This window comes from Carcharhinus amblyrhynchos, chromosome 7 (genome assembly GCF_965287045.1).
Source record: "Carcharhinus amblyrhynchos chromosome 7, sCarAmb.v2.hapA, whole genome shotgun sequence".
Lineage (NCBI taxonomy): Eukaryota > Metazoa > Chordata > Chondrichthyes > Carcharhiniformes > Carcharhinidae > Carcharhinus > Carcharhinus amblyrhynchos.
The window spans coordinates 10,345,312-10,367,893 of NC_137330.1; the positions used below are offsets into that span (position 1 = coordinate 10,345,312).

Consider the following 22,582-nt stretch of genomic DNA (forward strand, 5'->3'; position numbering starts at 1 on the left):
TAAAGGGCATAGGTTTAAGGTGAGAGGGGAGAGATACAAAGGGTCCAGAGGGGCACTTTTTCACACAGAGGGTGGTGAGTGTCTGGAGCAAGCTGCCAGAGGCAGTAGTAGAGGCGGGTCCAATGTTGTCTTTTACAAAGCATTTAAACAGTTACATGAGTGTGACAGGTATAGAGGAATAGGGGCCAAACACGGGCAACTGGGACTAGCTTAGTGGTAAAAACTGGGCGGCATAGACAAGTTACGCCGATGGGCCTGTTTCCATGCTGAAACCTCTATGACTACAACACACTGAGCAGTGTCACAGAATCGTACCCTATTCCACTACACGCTTGGCTATGCAGTGAGGCCTTTTGACAGGGGGGGGCAGCGCAGAAAACCTGACTGGTGGGAAAGAGAGGACTAATTTTATTTACAGAATGAGCAGGAATGACCTGGAACCCACTGCCCTCAAGGATGCTGGAAGCAGAGACAATCAGCAATTCCAAGAAGAAATTGGATGGGCGCTCGAAGGAAATAAACTTGTCGGGATACCGGGATTGAGCGGGGGAATGGGTTGACTGGACTATTCCTTGGGGAGCTGGCATGGGCGTGATGGCGGGCTTTTCCAGCTTCTCTTGCCCTGAAAGGGGAAAATCCCGCCGGAGGTCAGCGGACTTTTCCATGGTTCGTACCTTCCCCGCTCTGATTCCCATGGCAGGCTGGAGGGTAAAATTCCGGCTCATGCGTCAGGTGGCCTCCTCCTGTGCTGGAAATGACTGTCGCTGTTGTTGATCTCCCTGAGAGACTCACACCAACAGAGGAAAGGGGACAGGACTCAAAATTCACCTGCTCGCTTTCTCAGCCAAGGTTTATTGAGGGGGGGTGGGGAAACTTAAAAGGGGCCAGTGAGAAGCAGTTTTATTTTAAATTCAGACACGGGACATGTGTGTCGCTCCGTGTCCAGTATTTATTTCCTACCCCTAGTTCCCCAAGTTGAGAATCAACCACACTGCAGCAGCTCTGGAGCCACATGTAGGCCAGGCTGGGTAAGGAAGGCAGATTTCCTTCCCTAAAGGACATTCCTGAACCAGAGGTGTTTTTCTGACGATCGGCAATGGTTTCATGGTCATCAGTAGATTCTTAATTCCAGATTTGTTTTTTAACTTGAATTTAAGTTCCACCACCTGCTGTGGCGGGATTGGAACCCGGGTCCCCAGAACATTAGTTGAGTTTCTGGATTAACAGCCTCGCGGACAATACAACTAGGCCATCACCTATCCCTAAAGCTGCACTGCTATTCATCCTCAAACGACAAAGAACACCTTTTAATATGGGGAGGCGAAAGCGGCACAAGGTAGGAAAGTTCCTTGGTAGGAAACATTAACAGAGAGATTGAATATTTGTCCTCACACGGTTAATTTTACTTCTTCATCGCCAATACAGACGTAACTCTGGACTGCAACCTCTTGCTTCTATTTGGCACTGGTTTGCTGGTGTGAAACTAAGACCTGCACATTCATTTTGATTCGCTTCGCTGATTCTCACAGATAGGGCAGAATTCTCCCATCTTGCCCACCACAGGAATCCCAATGGGTGGGGGAGGCGGACTGTACAAAAGTCTACTGACCTCGAGTGGGATTTTCCAGTCCTGGGGGCGAGCGCGGCTGGAATATCCCATCCATTGAACCACACTATTATTCTCATAGAATCATGGAAACCCTACAGTGGAGAAAGAGGCCCTTCGGCCCATCGAGTCTGCACTGACCACAATCCCACCCAGGCCCTACCCCCCCTATCCCTACATATTATTACCCGCTAATCCCTGTAACCTAAGGATCTTAGGACACTAGGGGGCAATTTTAGCATGGCCAGTCAACTTAACCCGCACATCTTTGGTCTGTGGGAGGAAACCGGGGTACCCGGAGGAAACCCACTCAGATACGAGGAGAACGTGCAGACTCCACACAGACAGTGACACGAGCCGGGAATCGAACTCAGGTCCCCGGAGCTGTGAAGCAGCAGTGCTAACCCACTGTGCTACCCTGCCGCCTTCCATCACGTTCCACTGTGAGGCTGGATTCCAGAAGGTCTCCATTTAAGAGGTGCAAGCAAGCCCAATTCTCGGCCCTTACCTGCAAGAGGGATTGATTCAGTTGCTGCTGCCGTTGCTCGGTTTGTTCTAGAACGTTCTTCCAGCGCTGGTTCAGGCTTTCCAGCTTGCTCTGTAGGCTGCTGGCTTCCTCCCCGTCACTGGACTCCAGCAGGTCATTTCCAGCTTTGTTGACAGTCTCCACTGTGGACTTGTGGGCTAGAACGTCATTCTGCAGAACCTAAAACACAAAGAGGATCTCGGTGAAAGCTCGGACTGTCCAGTGAGGAGGTGATGCACAGGAGTCAAGAAAGGTTATCAGATTCTGCTCCGAGTAGAATTTTTTTTTATTCATTCGTGGGACATGGGCATCGCCGGCATTTATTGCCTATCCCTTGTCCACAGGGTGGTCGGGAGTCATCCACATTGCTGTGCCACATGTAGGACAGACCAGGCAAGGACGGCAGATTTCCTTCCCTAAAGGACATTACTGAACCAGATGGGACAATCGACAATGGTTTCAGGGTCATCAGTAGATCCTTAATTCCAGATATTTTTCATTGAATTCAAATTCCACCACTTCCATGGTGGGATTTGAACCCGGGAACCAAGAACATTAGCTGAGCATCTGGATTAACAGTCCGGCGATAATGCCACCCGGCCATCCGAGTGGGAAATTCTTCAGAAATCTGTCTGTGAGACACCCTGTGACGTCCTGAGATTGGGAAAGGCACCATGTCAATGCAAATTTGTTTGATCTTTTGCGTTGAAAGTGAAGGGTGTCGGTGGTAGGGAGCGTAATTGTTTTCAACTCGAACCCGGGTCGCCAGAACATTAGCCGAGTTCCTGGATTAATAGTTGAGCAATAATTCCCCTAAGCCACGGCCCTCCCCTCGATACACTAGGCCTCAGTAAAGAAGCAAAACCAGCTAAGAATGCCCTGATCACTATCCAGTAGCTCCTCTCAGACGTACGAGTGGTTGACTAGGTTCCAAGGAACTGGGTTTTGCCGTGACCAAGTAACCAGTACCCACCGAATGCCAAGGCACGCACAGTAAAAATGTTCATTTGAAAGCAGACTTTACGAACAGCAGAAAGTGATGAAAACTAGCTAGCAAGAAAATGGTGCTGTCAGTGAGGTAGGTTTCATTAGGGGGATAGTCACCGCGTTAGCACTGGTGAGAAACAGCTTTATCTGTGCACACGCATTCAACCTGCACAATGCAAACTGAATCGTAAGGCCTGAATTGTTTTCAGAGTCAAGCTGAATAAAGTGGTCTCTCACAGGAAGGCTCTCTTCAGTGTAGATCGGGACCAGTGTCTCATTTCTGTAAGCATTTACTTTGCAAGTTGGCGATGAGAGTGGCACAAAAAATACTCTGCAGCAGCACTGCAGCTGAGAGTGTCAATGGAATGCAAAATATAGTTGTTTCACGTGAATACAACGGTAATGAATGGGCTTCCTGAATTTCCACTCAATGAGTGGAGAATTTGTTGCAGAAACTCTCTATCTTAAAAAAGTGGCAGACAGTTAGCAATGTGTATTCAGGAGGAATTTCTCATTCAGTATGTGGCTGGCCCGGCTAGAGAGGGGACAAAACTTACCTCCTCTTGGGAATTAAGGAAAGGCAGGTGACAGAAGTGTTAGTGAGGGATCACTCTGGGAACAGTGACCATAATTCTACTAGTTTTAAGGGAGCAATGGGAAATGATAGGTCTGGCCCAAAAGTTAAAATTGTATATTGGGGCTAGGCCAATTTTGATGGTATTAGGCAGGAACTTTCAACAGTGAACTGGGGGAGTCTGTGGGAAGGCAAAGGGACCTCTGGTAAGTTTCAAAAGTGAGTTAACAAGGATTCGGGGAAAGCACATTCCTTTTAGAGTAAAGGGCAAGGCTGGTAGAAGTAAGGAACCCTGAATGATATTGAGGCCCTGGTCAAGAAGGAGGAGGAGGCACATGACCTACATAGGCAGCTGAGATCAAGTGGAGCGCTTGAAGAGTATATAGAGTTTGTAGGAGTAGAGTTAAGAGTGAAATCAGGAGGGCAAAAAGGGGACACGAGATTGTTTTGGCAGATAAGTCAAAGGAGAATCCAAACAGCTTCTACAAATACATAAATGTCAAAAGAGTAACTAGGGAGAGAGTAGGATCTCTTAAGGATTAACAGGGTCATCTGTGTGCAGATCCACAAGAGATGGGTGAGATCCTAAATGAATATTTCTCATCAGTATTCACTGTTGAGAAAAGCATGGATGTTAGTTTAGGGGTTAAAAAAAGTGGCTGCACTGGTGGCATAGTGGACAATGAAGAAATATATCTAGGATTGCAACGGGATCTTGATCAATTGGGCCAGTGGGCTGGCGACTGGCGGATGGAATTTAATTTCGATAAATGTGAGGTGATGCATTTTGATCGATCGAATCAGGGTCGGACTTGCTGAGTTAATGGTAGGGCATTGGGTAGACTTATAGAATTAGAGAACAAAGAGATCTAGAGGTACAGGTTCATTGCTCCTTGAAAGTGGAGTCACAGGTGGACAGAGTGATGAAGGAGGCATTCGACATGCTTGGTTTCATTGGTCAGAACATTGAATACAGGAGTTGGGATGTCTTGTTGAAGTTGTACAAGACATTGGTAAGGCCACAGTTGAAATACTGGTGTACAGTTCTGGTCACCCTACTATAGAAAGAATATTATTAAAATAGAAAGAGTGCAGAAAAGATTTACTAGGATGCTACCGGGACTTGATGGATTGAGTTATAAGGAGAGGCTGGATAGACTGGGACTTTTTTCTCTGGGGCATAGGAGGCTGAAGGATGATCTTATAGAAGCCTATAAAATAACGAGGGGCACAGATCAGCTAGATAGTCAATATCTTTTCCCAAAGATAGGGGAGTCGAAAACTCGAGGGCATAGGTTTAAGGTGAGAGAGGAGACATACAAAAGGGTCAAGCTGGGCAATTTTTTCACACAGAGGGTGGTCAGTGTCTGGAACAAGCTGCCAGAGATAGTAGTAGGAGCAGGTACAATTTTGTCTTTTAAAAAGCATTTAGACAGTTGAAAGTAAAATGGGTATGGAGTGATATGGGCCAAATGCGGGCGACTGGAACGAGTTTAGGGGTTAAAAAAAGCGGCTGCATGTACAAGTTGGGCCGAAGGGCCTGTCTCCATGCTGTAAACCTCTATGACTCTAATGCACTGTTGCACTCTCCCTTCCCAGATAAAATGAGGCATTGGTCTGCCATATTAAAATGCATGTACTGAAAACGCACATCACCAAAACTTGATCGTTGGAGATCAACAGGAAAGCTTTCAAAAGCAGCTGAAAATGAAAAGGCTTTGGCTGAAAATTTCTGGCCCTTCCTGCTGGTGGGATGATCCCACCCTGCTGACGGCGGCCCCTGAAGCATGTTCCCCGGTGGTGGAGGTGATGGGAGGAATGCAAAATCCCGTAGGTATCAACAGGACCATTCGATCCCACTGTCAGCCAATGACTGTTGCTGGAAGGTATGCTGTGGGGATTGGGGGAGGCGTGCCTGGAAAATCCTGCCTGTTGTATTGGATTCCATGCCAGCACTCAGTTCCAGTGGAGTTGGTGCCCAGTTTCCAACCCAATTCCTGAGGCACTTTCCCATTCAGACACTGACTGACCTGCTGGCCATTCACAGTGTTCTGTTATTCTGCCCCCGGGCTGTGATGACACTCAGTCCATGGGTTGGAGCTCAGCACTGCCCCTGACATCCATTACCCGGTTAACCCTCATGGTCATTCGCTCATGGAGCTTGTTTGAAAACAGAGGGAAGCAACGCCACCTCGATCAAGGGGGTCACGAACCAATAGCTTGCGTTCCCAATTGTTAAACTTATCATCAGTCAGATTATTGGTTTTAAGCAGCACATTGATGGGGAGATGGGCTACCGGGGTGAGGACAATCATAGAATCCCTACAGCGCAGAAAGAGGCCATTTAGCCCATCGAGTCTGCACCGACCACAATTCCACCCAGGCCCTATCCCCGTAACCCCATGCATTTACTCTCCCTGACACGAAGGGGCAATTCAGCATGGCCAAAGCACTTAACCAGCGCATCTTTGGACTGTGGAGGAAACTGGAGCACCCGAGGGGAAACCCACGCAGACACGGGGAGAACGTACAAACTCCACACAGTGACCCGAGGCCGGAATTGAACCTGGTTCCCTGGTGTTGTGAGGCAGCAGTGCTAACCACTGTGCCGCCCACAAGTTCAGCATCCGCCATGGTGGGATTCGAACCCAGATCCCCAGAACATTTCGCTCGTCTCTCAATTACTCGCCCAGTGACAATGCCACAACACCACCAACTCAAGAGCAGGACGAAGAGGAAGCAATGAATGTGCTGTATGACTCTGTAAATAGCCGGCCATAGACTGCATGGGTATCAGTTACATATCGAGAGGACCAGTTAGCTCAGTTGGCTGGATGACTAGTGCGTAGGTTAGATTAACAGCTACAGCATGGGGGTTCAATCCCCGCTCTAGCTGAGGTATACGAGGGGGGCCTACCACTTCCCCAGTACGCTTGGTAAATAATCATGGCACTTTGCTACGGTTCTCCAAATGATCTCCAAAGGACCTGCCTCCAGACAAGGAGGAGGACTCAGAAAGAAGAAATTTCGTGTCATCTCTCAGCCTTATGAAGTTGAACTGAAAAGCCAGGGATACAGAGACGAGGCATTACGTACGTGATGTTTGGCAATTGCGATTTCAATAGCTTTGGGATCGCCGCCAACAGCTTTTTGTTCATTTAGCAGCTCCTCTGTGTGGGTTAGCCATGTCATGAGTTCATCCAGGGCATGCTGGAACTGTCCCAGAGCTAACAGAGCACCTTCCAGTTTATGCTGCAATTACAAATGGATTAGGAATTTTTACTCAAGATGGAATAAACACAACTTAAACAACCGAGTTGTTAAAAGTCAAAGCTAAAACCTGCAAGTCCTCTCTGCATTTAACTGAAGTCGGTTTAATTTCAAGCAATAACTTTTTTTTTAATTCTTTCATGGGAATCATAGAATCCCTACAGGGCAGAAGGAGGCCATTCGTCCCATCGAGTCTGCACTAACCACAATCCCACCCATCCCTGTCTCTGCAACCCCACATATTTACTCTGCTAATTCCCCTGACACTGTACCACGGCCTATCTCTGGGCTGTGGGAGGAGGAAACTGGAGCACCCGGAGAAAACCCACGCAGACACGGGGAGAATGTGCAAACTCCACACTGACAGTGACCCCAGGCTGGAATTGAACCCAGCTCTCTGGCGCTGAGGCGCAGCGGTGCTAACCACTGTGCCACTGCGCCATCCATCACTGGGAGGTGGGCATCACTGCATTTGTAACCCGTCCCTAATCGCCCTCAAACTGAAAGGTTCGTCGGGACATGTTGTGGGGCAGTCGGCCACATTACGGTGGGTCTGGAGTCACATGGAGGCCAGACTGGCTAAGGATGGCAGATTTCCTTCCCTAGAGGACAGTGAACCAGATGGGTTTTTAAGACAACTGATGGTCACCATTACTGACTGGTATTCCAGGCTTTATAAATTGAATTTAAATTCCACCAGCTGCCATGGTGAGATTTGAACTTGTGTTCCCAGAGCATTAGCCTGGGTCTCTGGATTGCTAGTCCAGTGACATTATCACTTACGCCCCATCTCCCCCAGAGATACATAACGGTATCATTCCAACTGCTAAAACACCCATACATCAGAAGGATGACCATTCTGCTTTCTACTTCCTGCCCAAACGCAGAGCTTGACAAGCGATGAAATTGTAGACAATGCCTTTTAGTGGGGGCGGTGTGAGCATGCACAGGTCCTGAGGCAAGCTCAGGATGGCTACCTGTCTGTTGACGATTTTCCCGTCCAGATTATCCCAGAGATGTTTCAGCTCATGACAAGGCTCCTGTACAACACGCTTGGCATGGTCTTCATTCACCTTTCTCAGTAACAACTCTCCCTGGTGATTGAGTCGCTCCATCTCGATTTGCTGCTGGTACGCCTCAGTCTTAAATTGCTGGTTTCAGAAAAAAAAATCAGAAACACACAGATGTCTGAGGATCTGAATCAGACAACACTCCTTTCAGAGTCACACGGATTTAGCAGGCACTAAAAAAACCATAACAGATCTTCAATTCTGCTCACCCACATCACTTCCAAGAAATTGCACATTTACACACCTTGAGTTCAGCAATTTGTTGCTTCACTGTTTCTAGGTCAGTTCCAATTGGAGGCATAGTATTCAACTTGTTCTCTGCAATGTCCATCCAATCAAACATAGCCTAAATTAAAGTAAGAAAGAACAGAGGCTGTTATACATTTCGTACTACAACACACCCAAACTCAGCATTCTGAAAACCGTACAAAATGCTGCTAGACTGTTCATCATTCAGAATCACAAAATCCTTACAGTGCAGAAGGAGGTCATTTGGCCCATTGAGCCTGCATCAACAACGATCCCACCGAGACCTGATCCCTGTAACCCTGCATATAAAAGCTGCCGTCTAATGCTTCAGTTGTATAGAACGTTGGTTAGACCGCATTTGGAGTACTGCGTCCAGTTCCGGTCACCTTACTACCGGAAGGATGTGGAGTCTCTGGAAAGGGTGCAGAGGAGGTTTACCAGGATGTTGCCTGGCATGGAGGAGCTGGGTTACGAGGAAAGGTTGGAGAAACTGGGACTATTCTCCTTGGAAAGACGGAGATTGAGGGGGGACATGATAGAGGTATATAAGATGCTGAAGGGAATAGATAGAGTCAATAGTGAGAGACTGCTCCCTAGACTGGGTACAAATACAAGAGGTCATGATTTAAGGGTGAGGGGGGAGAGGTATAATTTGGATGTGAGAGGAAGGTTCTTAACGCAGAGAGTAGTGGGGGTATGGAACGCACTACCGAGTAGGGTGGTGGAGGCAGGAATGTTGGACTCGTTTAAGGTTCAGTTAGATAGACACATGAGTGAAACGAGGATGGAGGGTTATGGTAGGGGCTATTAAATAAGGTTAGAACCTCGGGAGACACCGGAAAAGCAGACTTGTAAGATTAACGTTTTTGTCTTTTTATTCCACAGGTGGAGGTCCACCTCGTGTCAAACGAGGGGCATGCACACGGTGGGTCGTGCGTGGGCTGCTCTTGGAGGTTCCGGGAGTGGCCTAGTACTTCGTGTCGGTGTGTGTGCTTGATCCTGGACCGGTAGACGGGCGCCGCAACAGCTCGGTGACTATCACTGCTAGCTGTGCAGATACATGGATTTGGGCCTGTGTCTGTGGGAGTTTGTGCATTCTCCCTGTGGTTCCGTGGGCCTCCCACACCCCAAAGATGTGCTCTTAGGCTGATTGGTTTTACCAAATTGGCACTATTCTCCCCTGAATCTGGCTAAGTTAGGGGTTCCATTCGTAGACATGCAGGGTAGAATAGGTGTAGGGTGATGCGGCGGCGCGGGCTCGTTGGGCCGAAGGGCCTGTTTCCCGTGCTGGGTTGTTCTTTGTTCTTTATATTTACCCTGCTTACCCTCCTGACATGAAGGGGCAACTGAGCATGGCCAATCAACCTAACCTGCACATCTTTGGACTGTGGGAGGAAACCCACGCAGACACAGGGAGAACATGCAAACTTCACAAGGCTGGAATTGGACCCAGGTCCCTGGTGCTGTGTGGCAGTAGTGCTAATCACTGTGTCACCATGCCTATTTGGTTGTTTTAAGTTAATGGTTATGTATAGAGGAGTTGTTTGAAGTGTCATTACCTACTCAGGTAACAATACAGGTGTTGACATTAAATAGTTTGCAAATGCGCACAGCCAGGATTTTCCAGCCCCTCCGTGGCAAGACCCTCCACTGGTGATTTGGCAGGCCACCCAAAAATCTTAACATCTTAAGTGGTGGATACTTTCTTTTCTATTCAACTAACTTTCAATGCTGTTGTACCCAGAATTTTCACCGTAACTTAAAGTTCATTTATTAGTGTTACAAGTAGGCTTACATTAATGCTGCAATGAAGTTACTGTGAAAATCCCCTAGTCGCCACACTCTGATGCCTGTGTGGTAAACACCGTAAGAAGTCTGACAACACCAGGTTCAAGTCCAACCAATTTATTTGATAGTAAACTCACAAGCTTTCAGGGTTTGCCCCTTTCTACTCCAGTCCAATGCCGGCATCTCCACATCATGCCTGTGCGCTACACAGATACACTGAGGGAGAATTGAGAATTCTCCAATGCACCTAACCAGCATGTCGTCCAAACTGAGGAGGAAACTGGAGCACCCGGAAGAAACCCATGCAGACACGGGGAGAACGTGCAGGCTCCAGACAGACAGTGACTCAAACCAGGAATCGAACCCGGGTCCCTGGCACTGGGAGGCAGCAGTGCTAACCACTGAGCCACCCCTAACTTCATCAATGTTAATGCAAGCTGACTTACGACACTAATAAATAAACTTTCTACTGGATGGGAGTAGGACCAGTCTGCAATCCTGCCCGCTGGACGTTCTCTGTGCTGTGCCTAGGGCTCTGATATACTCAGAACCAACACGGACAATAAGCACTCACTGCAGTTAGAGATTACAATCCGAAAGCAAAGAGTTTTTAAAGTATTAACCTGTGACAAAGGAATTACTCCAAGCCACCTAGTTAAGAACTAACACCTTCATCTAACTGCATCTGAGGAGCAGTTAGCTTTCTCTCCAGATTGTTAGATTACCTTTAAACTTTGTAAGTCAATGGAAAACTATTTTAATTCGGGTGGTCAAGTGTCAGGCTATGAGATGTATAAAAGAATTACAAACTGGAACACGATACCTGGAGTGCATCCTGGAACTGAACAGCTTCTTGCATTGCTTCATCCAACCTGTCAATGCGATCTTTCCACGCCTTGTTCAGATTGTCCCAGGTACAGTTCAGCTGCAAACAAAAGAAAATAGGAACCATATGCAACCTTAGCGTATTTATTACCAGGTCACAAAGAAAGCAACAATCCTTATTTAAAAATCAAACCAGTCAACAAACGTGCCAGCCAGGAAGCTGTATCTCTCAGGGTAATAAAACATTCACAATCACAACACGGATGAAAAACCAATCTACGCAATGGACACACTCCCTCCCCATTTCCTACCCCATTCCAATATTCCACCCTTATTCTCCTGACTCTTGTAGACGTTGGTTCACAGAATCCGTGTGGCCCTCCTGTACTTTACCTTGTTCATTCTTTGCCCCTTTGCAGTGAGTGTGGATAAGTTATTTGAGCAGAGAGGCATGGTGGCCGAGGCTGAGCCTGACATGGGATGCAACATCTCGCCACAGTGGTCAATGGATACCAATCAGGAGCGAAAACCTTGGCTTGTTTTGCCTCTACCTAAAATGGCTGAGGTCAAACGAACAAACCTTAGCTGCTGAGATGGCCTGGCTCGTTCCAACCAAAGGCCATTGCTGGAATTCTACCACCCCATTCGCCACGGAAATCGAAGCAGGTGAGGGGAGGACAACGGAAATGTCTGTTGACCTTGGGCGGGAATTTCTGGTCTTGCTCAAGTGAGGTCAAAAAATTCCGCCCCGTGTCTGAGAATGTGCGAGGTTAATTGGCATAATGGCGCAGTTATTCACCACAAAACCAGTGGACTAATTCAACCACAAGTGTTTTTATGTCAGTAGTGTGTAGGTTATTTTTCCTTCATTCAATGGGGCATGGACGTCGCTGGCTGGGCCAGCATTTATTGTCCATCCCTAGTTGTCCTTGGAAGGCAGTTGAGAGTCAACCACATTGCTGTGACTCTGGAGTCACATGTAGGCCAGACCAGGTAAGGATGACAGATTTCCTTCCTTAAAAGACATTAATGAACCAGATGGCTTTCCCCGACAGTTGACAATTGTCTCATGGTCATCAGTAGATTCTTAATTCCAGGTTTTTTTTATTGAATTCAAATTCCACCACCTGCCATGGCGGTATTGGAAACTGAGTCCCCAGGACATTAGCTGAGTTTCTGGATTACTAATCTAGCGATAATACCACTAGGCCACGGCCTCCCCGCTGTTTTTAGCTAGGGGGTAACATTAATGTCTTCAAGTCAGCAAGTTGTAAGTTCAAAACCTACTTCAACACATAGACCGGGCTGACACTGCAGCCCAGTACTGAGGGAGTGCTGCACGGTTGGAGGTGCTTTTTTTAGGTGCTCAACAGGGTAGCTGCTGAGAAAATGTTTCTCTGGAGGTGAGGAATCTGGAACAGAGTCACATCGCAGACTAAAGGGGGTCAGACATTTGGAACCGAGATGAGGAGAAATTTCTTCACCCAAAGTGTTGTGAATCGCTGGAGTTCCTTACACCAAAGATGCTCAGTTGCCGTATATGGGAAAGGCTGAGGTTGACAGATCTTCGAGCATGGAATGATGTTGGGTGGGAGGTGGAAGATCAGTCATGATCTCACTGAGTGGTGAAGCAAGCTTGGAGGGCCAAATGGTCCTTAGATACAGCTCTAAGGGATAATGGGCGGGGGGAGCGAAATCAGGATATTGAATTCAACGATCAGCCATGATCATAATGAATGGCGGAGCAGGCTCAAAGGGCCAAATGGCCGACTCCTGCTTCTAGTTCCTATTTCTTTTATAACAAGACCAAGGAGGGAGCCAATCCTAAGTTGTGCCATCATAATAACCATTTTCAATGTGTCCTCCTGCAATTTCAATATTTAACTGAAGTTGTGAACAATTCATCCATCACGCAACATTATAAAGTGCACCCAATTTTACATTCGACATTAAACTACACATCCTGAACTGATTTCAGCAGATATGTACATTTAACTGTCCGAGTCTCTCACACACACACACACACACACACACACACACACACACACACACACACACACACACACACACAATATACTCTTACCTCATCTACGTTTTTCTTCACAACAGGTTTATCAGGCTCTCCACAGGCTGAGATTAGCTCAGCTCCGAGGTTCTGAACAATCTCCAACTCCTCCTGAAGCCCGTCCACCTCTTCTTTGATCGTCTAGAAAAGAGAAATCAAATCCAAATTGAACATTTCATTGGACCGAGAAAATCTCAAGAGTAAACAGGGGACTCTTGAATGATTGAGACTGCTCTCAGGATGCTTTACATTCTCAAACACGTTTCTGTAACACCACAAGAGAAACACCTTCTCCAATCTCCCCCTGAAGACTAGATTATGCCTCCAGAAGTTTCGTTGTGGCACCCTGTCCAACTGCCAATACCCAGGTCACTGGTTGTTGGAACTTTGCATGATTATCCTTCTTGATGAACCCCCCAGTACTACGTCCTCTCGCTCAAACGTCCAACCGGGTGTCACCACACAGTTGAAGATCAATTTAAATTTTCTCAGCAAGCTAAAGAAATTAGAAATCTTCACTATGACTCTCACCAACTTTCACAGATGCACCCAGAAAGTAACCTTTGTGGGTTTATCACAGCTTGGTATGGCTCCTGCACTGACCAAGACTGCAAGAAACTTCAAGGGGTGGTGAACAAAGCCCAATCCATCACACAAACCAGCCTCCCATCCACTGACTCTGTCTACACTTCCCACTGCCTCGGAAAAGCAGCCAGCATAATTAGGGAACCCACGCACCCTGGATATTCTCTCTTCCACCTTCTTCCTTCGGGAAAAAGATACAAAAGTCTGAAGTCACGCACCAGTCAGCTCAAGAACAGCTTCTTCCCTGCTGCTATTAGACTTCTGAATGGACCCATCTTATATTAAGTTGATCTTTCTCTATACCCTAGCTATGACTGTAACACTACATTCTGCACTCTCTCCTTTCCTTCTCCTCTATGTACTCTATGAACGGTATGCTTTGCCGGCAAAGCACGCAAGTAACAAGACTTTTCACTCTACACCAATGTATGTGACAATAATAAATCAAATCAACGTAATGCAATTCTAAAGCAATATGACTGGGTAATTAAGATTGCAGTAATCCAAAAGAATACAAAATTTTGCTCTTCCCCAACAGGCAAAAGTAAATGCCTTCAGTTTACAGGTCCACAATATGAAGCTTTTGGATCATCATGTAAATGTTGGGTTTGAATAGAAACCCAGACTGAGTGTCACAGGAAGTGAGAATCATCAAACTCACTTCCAGCAAATACTCTGGAGTCAACTCTCTAGTATCTATGTGACATGTGGCACGGACAAAGTGGATAGTCAGAAGCTTTTTCTCAGGGTGCAAGAGTCAATTATGAGGGGACGTAGATTTAAGGTGCGAGGGGCAAGGTTTAAAGGAGATGTACAAGGCAAGTTTTATTTACACAGAGGGTGGTGGGTGCCTGGAACTCGCTGCCGGGGGAGGTAGTGGAAGCAGATACGATAGTGACTTTTAAGGGGCATCTTGACAAATACATACATAGGATGGGAACAGAAGGATATGGTCCCCGTAAGACTAGTGGGTTTAGATGGTTTGGGCAGCGTGGTTGGTGCAGGCTTGGAGGACTGGAGGGCCTGTTCCTGTGCTGTAACTTTCTTTGTAACTTTCCATCTACCGATCTACCAATCCAAGAACAATAATGTCATACCATCCTAGTACATTCACTAGCCCTGCCTAACTACCGAGAATCGTCTTCTTTTTGGGGTTCTTTGTCTGAAGGCAGGTTTGTGGTGAATGATTTTCTTTTTAAAAAAACCACACGTAAGGCGCGGAGACAGACCCTAATCTACCTCAGCCTGGTGCTGTTGGCATTAACCTGATCTAAACATGCCATCTAGTTAACTGAGCGATGTCTGTGTGCCCATGCCCCCGTTACCAAGCTACTTGTTATAAAAATAGAGAACAAATTTCTCTGTGTGGAACAAGGGTTAACGCTTACAGAACATGTTTACATACATATATATATATATATATACACCCAGGACAGCTTCCCAACGAGAGTATCAATATCAAAGCCCAACAATACATGGGTTTCCTGACCTCGAGAGCTTCTTGCTGCTCTTTCACAACAGACGGATCGATTCCGGGTTCCTCCAGTTCTCGGATTAAGTCTTGGGTGTCCTTAATAGTGACGATAAGGGCAGAATGATCGCACCAAAACTTTTCAGCCAAATCCATCACATCGAGTAGCTTAGCCTCCCGTTCCTCTGCCCGAGCTTTGATGTCAGCCCAGTAGAAAACCATCTTGTCCAACTGGTCTTGAACGGCTGGAAAGCACAACAATCACGTGAGAAACAAGTCGTCTATCAGCCCTGCCCTGTTCGAGGTGAGACAGCGTGTGCCTGATGGTCACTTCAGTGGCCAAGTAATCCATAGGCCTGGATTAATAGTCCCAGCTCCCTAATCATAAACACACACCACACAATTGGGAAATTTGTTTGAAAAAATTCTGGAAATAAAGAAGTCGTAAAGATGTTGGGCCGGGATTTTCCAGCCTCGCTCACCCTGAAATCGGAAAATCAATGGACCTTTCCATGGTCCATGTCCCACCTGCTACAATTCCCGTGGTGAGCAAGATGGGAAAATTCAGCCTGTTGTTAAAAATCTGACTAGTTTACAGATGTCCTTTAGGAAGGAAACTGCTCTTTCTTCCCAGCCTGGTCTAAACTGCCCTGTGAAGTGGTCTTGTGAGGGAGGCCCTCGGTTGTATCAAATCTGGGAGGACAGGCATTAAACGCTGACTTTGATCGCCATGTCCATAGCCTAAGAATGGACTGAAGCAAATCCTAGGCGGGATTTTCCAGCCATTCCTATTGGCTGGATCTTCCAGTCCCACCGAGTGCTGCTCCACGTGACAGGATGGATGAGCCAGGCAAAGTGCCATTGACATTGGCGGGACCTGAAGATCTTGCCAGTGGCCATGATGGTGGTGGTGGTGGAATTGGGAGGGGGGGAGGGCAGGGGGTTGCTGGATAATCTGATACTCTGGCTGAAAAGGCTAGATTTTTATTTTCACTTTGATTTGAGCCCTTCATTTGAAATGGTTTGTTAATAAAGTGAATGTATTGCACCAGTCAGCATACATTACCAGTCAGCGCTCAATACATCTGCTGGTTTCAAGTGTCACAAGTAGGGTTACATTAACACTGCAATGAAGTTACTGTGAAAATCCTCTAGTTGCCACACTCTGGCACCTGTTTGGGTACACTGAGGGGCAATTTAGCATGACCAACGGACTGAACCAGCACGTCCTTCAGACTGTAGGAGGAAACCGGAGCAGCTGGAGGAAACCCACACAGACACGGGGAGAACGTGCAGACTCTGCACAGACAGTGACCCCAAGCCGGGAATCGAACCCAGGTCCCTGGAGCTGTGAGGCAATAAGTAGACTTATTAGCGAGAGGCAACATGGTTTTGTGAAGGGGAGGTCGTGTCTAACTAACTTGGTCGAGTGTTTTGAGGAAGGGATGAAGATGATTGATGAGGGTAGGACAGTGGATATTGGACTTCAGTAAGGCCTTTGATAAGGTCCCTCATGACAGACCGATACAGAAGATGAAGTCACACGGGATCAGAGGTGAGCTGGCAAAGTGAATACAAAACTGGCTCGCTCATAGAAGATGTGAAGATGCCAGCGTTGGATGCATACTGGGTCATAGAATACAGAGGGTAGCAGTGGAAGGGTGCGTTTCTGAATGGAGGGCTGTGATAAGTGGTGTTCCTCAGGGATCAGCGCTGGGCCCTTCGCTGTTTGTAATGACTTGGAGGAAAATATAGCTGGTTTGAATAGTAAGTTTGCGGACGACACAAAGGTTGGTGGAATTATGGATCACGATGAGAACCGTCAGAGGATACAATGGGATATAGATCAGTTGGCGACCTGGGCGGAGAGATGGCAGACGGAGTTTAATCTGGACAAATGTGAGGTAATGCAGATGGGAAATCTACATTAAATGGCAGAACCCAAAAGAGTATTGATAGGCAGAGGGATCTGGGTGTACAGATACACAGGTCACTGAAAGCGGCAACGTAGGTAGAGAAGATGGTCAAGGTGGTATACGGCATGCTGGCCTTCATTGGCTGGACACTGAGTTTAAAAATTGGCTTTATAGTACCTTAGTTAGGCCGCACTTGGAACATAGTGTTCAATTCTGGTCATCACACTACCAGAAAGATTTGGAAGTTTTGGAGAGAGTACGGAAAAGATTTACCAGGATGTTGCCTCGTATGGAGGAGGGCATTAGCTATGAGGAGAGTTGGAGAAACTTGGTTTGTCCTTACCGGAATGACAGAGGTTGAGGGGCAAGCTGATAGAAGTCTACAAGATTACGAGGGGCAGGGACAGTGCGGACAGTCAGAAGCTTTTCCCCAGGGCAGGAGAATCAATTACCAGGGGCATATGTTTAAAGCATGAGGTTCAAGGTTTAAAGGAGATGTACGAGGCAAGTTTTTTTTTACACAGAGGGTGGTCGGTGCCTGGGACTGGCTGCCAGGGGAGGTAGTGGAAGCAGATGCGAGTGAGTTTTAAGGGGCATCTTGACAAATTAATGAATAGGGGGATATGGTCCCTGGAAGGGTAGGGGGTTTTTAATTCAGTCGAGTAGCACGGTTGGTGCAGGCTTGGAGGGGGGCGAAAGGGCCTGTTCCTGCGCTGTAACTTTCTTTGTTCTGACCACTGTGCTGCCCCATGTGATAGAATCACAAACAGATTAAAAAAAATCAAAACGAAAAAGATCAAAATGCTCTCTCGGCCTTGGGCGAACCGGAATTACCTTTCGCGCAGAAATCTTTGTCCGTTCCCTCAGAGCGCCCAATCAGGTCATGGCCTCGCTGTTTGAGGGTCTCGAAGGCTGGCTGCAGCTTCTCCAGTTCCACGCTCACATTTTTGTTTTCGCTGATCTGCTCCCGGATTTTCTCCACCTCGGCCGAGATGGAAGGCGGCTGTTGTAAACGGACGGCAATGCGCTCCAGGGAATCCAGCATGGGGCTGATCTTGTCGTGGAACTGTGAGAGGTGGAGGGGGGGTGTCGGGATAGCACGTTCATCAGTAACGCACGTCACAGGAAAAATTCCCAACACGCAAAGAGAAGTTTATGTCACATATATTCTGCCCCCACCTGGTCCCCCTCCACAGAGATAGATTCTCTTCAACTCTACTTGCCTTACTTATTTCATTGCAGCCCCACGTTACCCAATAACGCTCGATACAGCTCCACGCTAGCCAGCCCGAATCCAATACCATGCCCAAGAGAACATGCCATGCCGCATCGCAGAATGATACAACACAGCAGGCCATTCATCCCATCACGCCGGTCCTAGCTTCCCGCTGTCCAATTTAGCCACACTTCTCTGCTCTTTTCCCCGTAGCCCTTTCTTTCCAATTCAGTAGCTGCTGGCACGAACTGCCTTCTTTTCCCCGTGAGCCACTCGACTGAATGCCAGTTCCTGCTGTATCTGTGGGGTTGGCACAGCCCTGCCCAATCCTGCTTCCTGCCACCTTCCAGCCAATGTTTACTCTGCCGCAAACACGGTCACGCAGCACTTAGGTGGAACTGAATTCAATAAACCTAATCGCTGCATCGGAAAATTACTGCCACAAAAGAAATTAAAGTTTGCAGAGATAGATTCGCTGGAAACAGAGGGAGGGGGAGGGAATGATGGAGAAAGAGTGAGACAGAGAGAGAGAGAGAGAGAGAGAGAGAGAGACAGATAGACAGAGCGCTAAAGAAAGAGGGAGACAGAGAGGAAGAGAGAGTGAGACAGAGAGATGAAAAGTGAGTATGAGACCGAGAGAGAAAGTAAGACGGTGTGTGGGATTATACAGCGTCACTCATCCCGAAACCATAAGATCCCGCCTTAGGTCAACGGATCTTTCCATGGTCCTCGCCTCGCCTGCTCTGATTCTCGGGACAGGTGGGATGGTAAAATTCCAGCTGTGCCACCCCTGGACTAGTAGAACATAGTACCCGTGTCACATTTTCCACTGGCGTTCCAATACTTGTCACCGTGTACAAACAGGCAGCTTTGAGTGTTAAATTTCCAGGTTAGTAGTCTGGAAGACGGGGAGTTAGAAAGCAGTTATTCCAACATTGCGGCTTATTTTGACAGACCATCTACTATATCTACCGTTAATTTTTAATGCTAATTCTCAATGTTAACCACCCATTTGCGTACAATTTTTACTGAGTCATTTTTGAAGAAAAATCAGTTAAATTAACCGTAAACAAAAATACAAAAACCTGTTAGTGTGGGCCAAACACACACTCGCACGCACGCAAACCTGTAGGCTCACCTCTAAGACCTGGGTGGTCATTGTACATCATAACACAATTGTTGGGAAGGTTAAAGTTTTATTGATGACACAGGGGCACAGAGATGAAGTTGGGATGAAAGGCAGAAAGGAGAAAGGTTATTTTCAGAAGTGTGCATCTTGGAGGAACAAGGAAGAAAAACAAATGAAAAGCTCGGTAATGTTAACTCCTCAGAACACACTGGAATAGAAGGCTGTTTCCCCTCCAACAGCTATTTTCACACAATACAGTTTATTTATGTGTGTCACAAGTTGGCTTACATTAACACTGCAATGAAGTTACTGTGAAAATCCCCCAGCCGCCACACTTTGGCGCCTGTTAGGGTACGGTGAGGGAGAATCTAGCATGGCCAATGCACCTAACCAGCGCGTCTTTCCAACTGGGAACCACAGCATCTGGAGGAAACCCATGCAGACACTGGGAGAATGTGCAAACTCCACACAGACAAAGGACGAGAATCGAACCTGGGTCCCTGGCGCTGTGAGACAGCAATGTTAACCACTATGCCACTGAGCCACCCCAGTGTAATACAATGTAATAAACTGCTGATTGTTCCAGTTAGTGGAAGCCAGCTTGCGTATCACCGGTTACACCTTGCAGGTCAACAGAAAGCTACAGCCCCCAGGTTCGTAAAATTGGCAGTTTGTACCTGAGTGGATTGAGAAATGGCTTCATCCAGCGAGGTGGCTCTCCTCTTGACATCCTCTTTGACCTTACTGTAAAGTGCGTCGGCCGCTGTGTACTTCTGCTGAATGGCCAGGCCTTCCCGAGGACTTAACTCCAATAACTGGGGCCCGGTCTTATTCATCTTATCGATGTGGGGCTTGTGCTCGGCTATCAGCTCCCGCAGTTGCTGCAATAAGATAGAGGAGCTGTCAATAGTTAACACAAACACTTTCTCAATAAAGCTGTCCTGTCCTATAAGCAGGCATCTCAAAAATCCAAGTCAGGTGTTATCGTATCTTTCCACAGCCAGGTGTGAGAATAAACTAGACTTACAATCGGATAACACCTCATACAAGATTCATTTTCTGAGTCAAGTGCAAACTGTTTGTGTCAATTACACTAACGGCTCGATTTCACCATTGCATCGCGCCCGTTTTTGGGCGTGAAAACGTGGTAAAGTCGGACGCGAGGCCATTAACACGATCCGCGCCCGCGCAGATGCCCACTTTACCCAGGCCAGAAAATGGCCGCGATCCGACTCGCGCCCGTAACAGGCGCGGCGGCCATTTAAATGCATTTGCATACATTTAAATTGAATTAATGAACTGTCCGCCCAACTTCATTAGCACTCCCCTCTTTACCCTCGCGTTCGTGCATCCAGATTCTGCGCAAAACAGACACGCTCGGCCCGATCATTCTCTGGTGGTGGTGGGGAGGAGGCCGGATTGTTCTCTGGGGGTTTGGGGGGAGGGGCGCGATCATTCTCAAGGCGGAGGTGGGGAGGCAGGGGGGGGACCTGCTGCCACTCTGTGGGCAAATCAGTGGAGGTGAAGTGGCAGGGGGGCAGAGGGTGGCGATCTGTCTGGGTAGCAGTGGGGCGGGTAGATTAGGGGGAAGTTATGTTGCGGGGGTGGGGCGATGTCTGTGGGGACCATCACTCCCGGGCCCGCTTTATCCGCTCTTTGCGGGAGTGACGTGACAGCGGCGCGATTTTCAAATTTCTTTTCTAATTGCGCACGTGCGGTTCAGAGCTCTGATCGTTTCGGGTGCGCTAAGCCCCGCCCACCGCGATATTTTTTCAGGCAGGCTGTGTATGGGGGCTCCCGAGAGCAGATTCCCAAGTCGGATCTGAATTGCACCCAGATTCAGCGCTTAGAATGAAAATGGTAAAATCAGGCCCTAAGTTTCTGCAGTTCAATCATTCCCTTTATACTGCTTACATCAGGCTAACAAATAATGCCCAAACAGGCCATTCGGCCCAACTGGTCCATGCCAGTGTTTATGCTCCACATGAGCCTCCTCTCAATCCTCTATATCTAACCCTATTTGTACATCCTTCTATTCCCTTCCATGTCATTTGGTTACCTAGTGTCTGCTTCGATGCCTCTTGTCTCAACCATTCCTTAAGATAGGAAGCTCCACATTCTCACTATCTCTGGGTAAAGATGCATGACGGCACAATGGCTAGCACCGTTACCTCACAGCACCAGGGACCCGGGTCCAATTCCGGCCTCAGATCACTGTCTGTCTGTGTGGAGTCTTGCACGCTCTCCCCGTGTCTGTGTGGGTTTCCTCCGGGTGCTCCGGTTTCCTCCCACAGTCCAAAGATGTGTGGGTTAAGTTGATTGGCCATGTTAAATTGTGTTAGGGGATTAACAGGATAAGTATGTGAGGTTATGGGAATGGGGCCTGGGTCGGTTGTGGTTGGTGCAGACTTTGATGGGCTGAATGGCCTCCTTCTGCACTGCAGAGATTTTATGATTCTAAAGCTGTTTCTTCCAAATATCCCATTGAATTTATTAGTGATTGTCTTATATTAATGATCTTTAAATCTGGTCTTAAGAACCTAAGGGTTAGGAGCAGAAATAGGCCCCATGAGTCTCCTCAATTTAATAATCGTATCTGCACCGCAACTTCAACTCCAGTTTTTCACTATTCTATAACCTCCAGTGAGGGAAAACAGCCTCCCAGTTTTTTTTTTTAATTCAGCCATGGGACACGGATGCCACTGGCTTGGCCAGCATTTATTGCCCACCCCTACTTGCCCTTGGAGGGCAGTTGAGAGTCAACCACATTGTTGTGGCTCTGGAGTCACATGTAGGCCAGACCAGATAAGGGTGGCTGATTTCCTTCCCTCAAGGACATCAGTGAACCAGAAGGGTTTTTCCGACAATGGTCTCACGGACACCATTCTTAATTCCAGATGTTTCTTATTCCAACTTCTGCCATGGTGGGATTCGAACCCAGGTCCCAAGAGCATTAGCTAGGTTTCCGGACTGATAATCTAGCAATAATACCACTAGGCCATTGCCTCCCCGAGTGTCTAACCTATCAAGGCCTCCCAGTAATTTATGTGGTTTGAACATAGTCTGCAGCATGAAACCAGCTGGCACTGAATTGGCAGCTGATCTTTGTTTGAGTTCTAGCCTTCCTCACTAGAATTGACAGAATGTTGTTCAAACTGTTTCCGAGTCTCTCCATTGTTTTCGCTGGGTTGTAAAGTAAACATCCTGGCAACAGTTTCCTAGTAACGGAAAATAAAAACTGGCTTTGGAAAAATTCAGAGTGCTGATTTCATCCCCTATGTATGTAAACGAGACCACCACTCATT

At 47.4% G+C, this 22,582-nt stretch overlaps 1 protein-coding gene across 4 annotated transcripts in view; it reads right to left on the minus strand.

Annotated features, from left to right (window-relative positions):
• Positions 1 to 22,582, minus strand: part of dst (dystonin) — a 614,201-nt gene that overhangs the window by 59,563 nt on the left and 532,056 nt on the right. For all 4 annotated transcript variants that reach the window (XM_080191940.1, XM_080191941.1, XM_080191942.1 and 1 more), the window contains 9 exons: positions 19,955 to 20,158; positions 17,767 to 17,998; positions 15,035 to 15,261; positions 12,979 to 13,101; positions 10,894 to 10,995; positions 8,278 to 8,379; positions 7,941 to 8,114; positions 6,790 to 6,945; positions 2,115 to 2,312 (listed from right to left, as the gene is read on the minus strand). In XM_080191940.1, the coding sequence (XP_080048066.1) occupies positions 2,115 to 2,312; positions 6,790 to 6,945; positions 7,941 to 8,114; positions 8,278 to 8,379; positions 10,894 to 10,995; positions 12,979 to 13,101; positions 15,035 to 15,261; positions 17,767 to 17,998; positions 19,955 to 20,158 (1,518 nt within the window). The remainder of the gene's footprint in view (positions 1 to 2,114; positions 2,313 to 6,789; positions 6,946 to 7,940; positions 8,115 to 8,277; positions 8,380 to 10,893; positions 10,996 to 12,978; positions 13,102 to 15,034; positions 15,262 to 17,766; positions 17,999 to 19,954; positions 20,159 to 22,582) is intronic.